We start from the raw sequence: 6,000 nt of genomic DNA, 5'->3' as shown, positions 1-6,000 counted from the left end.
AGTAGCCAAAATCTTATTGTTTCTCCAAGATGGATTGGAGAAGGGTGTATCTGCCAGCTCACTAAAGGGGCAGATCTCGGCCCTATTGGTCTTACTGCACAAGAGATTAGCGAATCTCCCGGATGTGCAGTCTTTTGTTAAGGCTCTGACTAGGATCAGACCTGTGTTAAGACCTGTTGCTCCGCTTTGGAGCCTCAATCTTCTTTGTGTTTTGCAATAGGCTCCATTTGAGCCCATGCATCTTGTTGATATTAAACTGTTATCTTTGAAAGTTTTTTTTTGTTGGCTATTGCCTCAGCTCTCAGAGATTTCGGCTTTACAGTGTAACCCCCCTTACCTTGTGTTTCATGCCGATAAGGCGGTTTTGCGTACTAAGTTAGGATTCCTTCCTAAGGTGGTGTCAGATAGTAACATCAATCAGGAGATTGTCGTTCCTTCCCTTTGTCCTAATCCTCCTCCTGTGAAGGAACGGTTGCTACACAATCTGAATGTGGTTCGTGCCTTAAAGTTCTACCTTTAAGGAGTTCAGACAATCTTCATCTTTGTTTGTTCTTTATGCGGGTAGACGCAGGGGCCAGAAGGCCACTGCGACTTCCTTGTCGTTTTGGTTGGGGAGTATCATCCGCTTATCTTATGAGAAAGTGGGACTGCCTGAGAGCAGTTTCTTCTTCCTGGGCCTTTAAGAACAAAGCCTCTATGGATCAGATTTATAAGGCAGCTACCTGGTCCTCCTTACACACTTTTTCTAAATTTTACAAGTTCGATGTGTTTTCTTCGGCTGAAGCAGCTTTTGGGAGAAAGGTGTTGCAGGCTGTGCTGCCCTCAGATTAGGGTCCACGTTTTTTCTTTATTTAACCTCCCGTTAATTCATTCAGTGTCCTATGGAGCTTGGGTATTGTTTCCCAACAGTAAGGAATAAAGTTGTGGACTCTCCCTGCCTTTGGAAAGAAAACAAAATTTATGCTTACCAGATAAATTCCTTTCTTTCCTGGCAGGTAGAGTCCACGACCCCGCCCGTCAGATTTTTTGAGCAGATCCCTTTTCATTTTCTTCTGGCACCTTTATACCCTGATGTTTCTCCTACTTTTCCTTGTTCCCTCGGCCGAATGACTGGGGGGGATGGGGGAAGTGAGAGGGAAATTTAAGCCTTTGGCTGGGGTGTCTTTGCCTCCTCCTGGGTGTTGATATTACCAACAGTAAGGAATGAAGTCGTGGACTCTCCCTGCCAGGAAAGAAAGGAATTTATCTGGTAAGCATACATTTTATTTCACTCTCTCTTTCTCTCTTTTTCTTTTTTTCTCTTTCTCTCTTTTTCTCTTTCTCTCTTTCTCTCTTTTTACATTTGTCTCTATCAGGCAAGTTGGACCTAAATTAGCAGAAAAGCAATAGCAAAAATCTATATCTGTGTCTTGCACTAACTGCCTTTATACATATCTGCCTGGGGACTCTTTATAAAAAATATTTATGGACAAAAACAAAGAAACACTATTATATCTTCTAGCAACATTTATCAACAGCATGATATAAAACATAAAGCCTGGATCCTTACTCACATTTCATTGTAGTCCATCAACCAGGGTGCAGGAACAATTAAACAAAATCCAATCACAATTTATTGTAAAAACAGTGACTTTCAGGATCACAGCCTCTTCATCCGACTGAATTTCATGAAAGGGCTGTAACGTCACTTTTTTCACTATAAACTGCTTATGCTTTCTACAAAAATTTCTAGGACGAAATTTTTTTCTTCTTCTTTATTTTGTGTTTGTAATCTCCATTTGGCAGGTACAATAAACGTGAGGAAGACTTCTCATCACTGAGGGATTACAATGATTTCTTGGAAGAAATCGAAGAAATAGGTATGTATCTAATTTCTTTCGTGATTCAGATAAAGCATTTGATTTTAAACAACTTTTCAATTGAATTCTATTATCTAATGTGTTTTGTTCTCTTGGTATCCTTTGTTAAAACATAGGTAGACTCAGAAGCTGCTTGATTGGTGGCTGCACATATACGGTATCTCACACAAGTGAGTACACCCCTCACATTTTTGTAAATATTTTATTATATCTTTTCATGTGACAACACTGAAGAAATGACACTTTGCTACAATGTAAAGTAGTGAGTGTACAGCCTGTATAACAGTGTAAATTTGCTGTCCCCTCAAAATAACTCAACATACAGCCATTAATGTCTAAACCGTTGGCAACAAAAGTAAGTACATCCCTAAGTGGAAATGTCCAAATTGGCCATTTCCCCTCCCAGGTGTCATGTGATTTATTAGTGTAACAAGGTCTCAGGTGTGAATGGGGAGCAGGTGTGTTAAATTTGTTGTTATCGCTCTCACACTGGTCACTGGAAGTTCAACATGGCACCTCATGGCAAAGAACTTTCTGAGGATCTGAAAAAAAGAATTATTGCTCTACATAAAGATGGCCTAGGCTATAAGAAGATTGCCAAGACCCTGAAACTGAGCTGCAGCATGGTGGGCAAGACCATACAGTGGTTTCACAGGACAGGTTCCACTCCGAACAGGCCTTGCCATGGTCGACCAAACAAGTTCAGTGCACATGCTCAGCGTAATATCCAGAGGTTGTCTTTGGGAAATAGACGTATGAGTGCTGCCCGCTTGCTGCAGAGGTTGAAGGGATGGGGGTTCAGCCTGTCAGTGCTCTGATCATACGCCACACTCTGCATTAAATTGCTCTGCATGACTGTTTTCCCAGAAGGAAGCCTCTTCTAAAGATGATGCACAAGAAAGCCCGCAAACAAGCAGACTAAGGACATGGATTACTGGAACCATGTCCTGTGGTCCGATGAGACCAAGATAAACTTATTTGGTTCAGACGGTGTCAAGCGTGTGTTGCTGCAACCAGGTGAGGAGTACAAAGACAAGTGTGTCTTGCCTACAGTCAAGCATGGTGGTTGAAGTGTCATGTTGTGGGCCTGCATGAGTGCTGCCGACTCTGGGGAGCTACAGTTTATTGAGGGAACCATGAATGCCAACATGTACTGTGACATACTGAAGCAGAACATGATCCCCTCCCTTCGGAGACTGGGCCGCAGGGCAGTATTTCAACATAACGACCCAAAACACACCTCCAAGGCGACTACTGCCTTGCTAAAGAAGCTGAGGGTAAAGGAGATGGACTGGCCAAGCATGTCTCCAGACCTAAACCCTATTGAGCATCTGTGGGGCATCCTCAAACGGAAAGTGGGGGAGTGCAAGGTCTCTAACATCCACCAGCTCCGTGATGTCTTCATGGAGGAGTCGAAGAGGACTCCAGTGGCAACCAATGAAGCTCTGGTGAAATCCATGGGCCCAAGAGGGTTAAGGCAGTGCTGAAAAATAATGGTGGCCACACAAAATATTGACACTTTGGGCCCAATTTGGACATTTCCACTTAGGGGTGTACTCACTTTTGTTGCCAACGGTTTAGACATTAATGGTTGTGTGTTGAGTTATTTTGAGGGGACAGCAAATTTACACTGTTATACAGGCTGTACACTCACTACTTTACAAGTGTTGTCACATGAAAAGATATAATAAAATATTTACAAAAATGTGAGGGGTGTATTCACTTTTGTGGGATACTGTATGCCTAATGTCATTGGCTCACCTGATGTGTTCAGCTAGCTCCCAGTCGTGCATTGCTGCTTCTTCAACAAAGAATAGAAATAAATTGTAAAGAATGATTAAAATTGTATTTTCTTCTCAAACGGGGAGAGTCCACAACTGCATTCATTACTTTTGGGAAATACAGAACCTGGCCACCAGGAGGAGGCAAAGACACCCCAGCCAAAGGCTTAAATACCTCTCCCCACTTCCCTCATCCCCCAGTTATTCTTTGCCTTTGGTCACATCAGGATGGCAGAGAAGTGTCAGAAGATTACGAAGTAGTCTCTTATGGAGGGTAGTACTCTTCGAGATGGGACTGGAGTTTTTAGTAGTACTGTCAGCCTCTCAGTGAGAGCATGGATAGAAGTTAGTCCGGAGATTCAGGGAGATTTTTTCTGCGAAACCATCCCGACTCATATTAACAGCTCCATTAGCAATCAGTGTTGACGAGTTTCGCTGCCTGCTTTCTTCACTCAAGTCCATGTCAGAAGCAACGCTACTATCTGTCAAACTTGGAGGACCGTGTTACTGTTCCACGGCAAAGATTCTGGTAAAATCGTTTCATTTTCCTTTCATTGTGGGAATGTAATGTAAATGATAGAAGACAGCGTCTCAGTGGGACTCCTTTATCTTTATGGAATCAAGAGTTAATATCTCCTGAGGGGGGTTATTGAGCAGTGGGGGACTTTAATCATGTTTGTTACGTGATTCTGTCTGCTTATGTGTAGAAATGTTGGGGCTCATGGCTATTATGGAACGTACAATTTTCTGAGCTACACAGTTCTTGTGGACTGGCGTGCTTTTCTTTGGCCTACATGTGGCACCTCGTGACCGGGCGTGGTCACGTTTTTGTTCTCCATTTCTGTATTCGTGATTGAGTGTCAGTGGAGAGGATCTGTTTCTCTACTTGTCTAGGTCATAGGAGGTGGTAAGTGCCCCAGGCATTGGGGGTGTAAGGTGGCAGTTGTTTTTGTCCATAATTTAATGTCAAGCTATGGAGGATTCTGATTGTTCGGAGAAGGATTTCTCTGATTCAGATTTTTTTACTTGCGTAGATTGTGGGGAGGCTAGGGTAATCCAGCCCAATCAATTATGTTCCGTATGCGATAATAGAGTGCTCTCTTCACCCTCTGGGGTGAAGCTAGAGACCGCTGAGCCATCCGCTTCTGAGGATTCTGTGTTCCCTAGAATATTCTGTTCCTACACAGGCAGTTGTCCCGAATACCGTTACCCCTTCTCCGGAAGGAAGATTATTTCCACCAGAGGTTACTGCACGGTTCCGCATGGCCATATCTTTGGCATGGCGCACTTACATCTTCCTAATTGCAAGCGAAGAGTTCATTTGTGTCCCCTTAACCTGGGGGTGTCAGGTGCGAGTTCCATTATATATTTGATCTTTCCTCTGGGGAAGCGGTTTCCTCTGAGGCTTCAGGGGTACAGCCTTCAGGGTCAGGGCCTTCAGATGCCCCGCCGGAGGTGGATTTGGCATTTAGATTCAGACTGGCACTCTAGCGTGTACTGCTGCAGCATATGTTGGCGGCTTTGGAGGATTCCATTTCTGATTCGTCAACGGATCCTCAGGCTTCTGAATCAGATGGCGAACAGTGCTAGACGATGGGAGGGGGGGTGAGATCCTACTCCTGGTTGTCTCTTGTGTTTTGTGTATCTAATCCCAGTTCTGAGCTCCTGAGAATTAGGATATCTGACAGGGTTAGGCTGTTAATGTTTCCATTCCTCTTTGGCGTTCACCTGCAAGTGCGGCCGATTTTCTTTTGATCCGGTTAGGATGTGTTTTTTATTTCTTTATTTTGGAGCTCGTGGCTGTTGTAGACTTTCCTTGTTAGGGAAATTCCTTTTTCTCTGGGATTTTGATGCTAGTGATTTTATGGTCGCAATAGATGTTACTTCCGACGGAAGTCCAAAAAAATAATAATATATATATTAAGACAATGTTTAAGCCTCAGAGCTTATTTGTCTGTTGTTTGTCTGTTTTCTAAACCCTAGCAGGGCTAGACTAAACAACTTTCAGTTAGCCCTTGAATAGTTTGGTTGTACCCTGGTTAGCAGGCTAGTCCTGGTTGGGTACTAGTTCACTCTGTTCTTTTGAGGTTATATCAGACATTTTTGTATCCTTGACAACAGGCTGGTCCTGTTTGGGTACTAAGTTTGCTTACCTCTTGTTACAAGGTTGTTTTTCTTGTTTCTACAAGTTAGAGGAGGCCCTTCTATCCTAAATATCAGGCTGGTCCTCCTTTATTTCGTCTTGGTGGGGTGTCCGATGTTGGTCATACTCGATACTAAGTGTTTTTGTCCCTGCACAGTTTACGTGGTTTGCTGGGATTACAAATTCTGCTATGGCAGTATATTTGTAGTTCCTGAGG

General features: G+C 43.4%; 1 protein-coding gene across 1 annotated transcript in view; it reads left to right on the top strand.

The window, feature by feature from the left end:
- MNAT1 (MNAT1 component of CDK activating kinase) overlaps positions 1-6,000 on the top strand; it is a 229,824-nt gene that overhangs the window by 73,714 nt on the left and 150,110 nt on the right. The window contains exon 3 of the mRNA XM_053697295.1: positions 1,786-1,859. Within this exon, the coding sequence (XP_053553270.1) occupies positions 1,786-1,859 (74 nt within the window). The remainder of the gene's footprint in view (positions 1-1,785; positions 1,860-6,000) is intronic.

Source organism: Bombina bombina, chromosome 1 (genome assembly GCF_027579735.1).
Source record: "Bombina bombina isolate aBomBom1 chromosome 1, aBomBom1.pri, whole genome shotgun sequence".
NCBI classification, from domain to species: Eukaryota; Metazoa; Chordata; class Amphibia; order Anura; family Bombinatoridae; genus Bombina; species Bombina bombina.
Note: the sequence above shows the minus strand (reverse complement) of the source record. Positions and strands in the feature narration are given on the sequence as shown.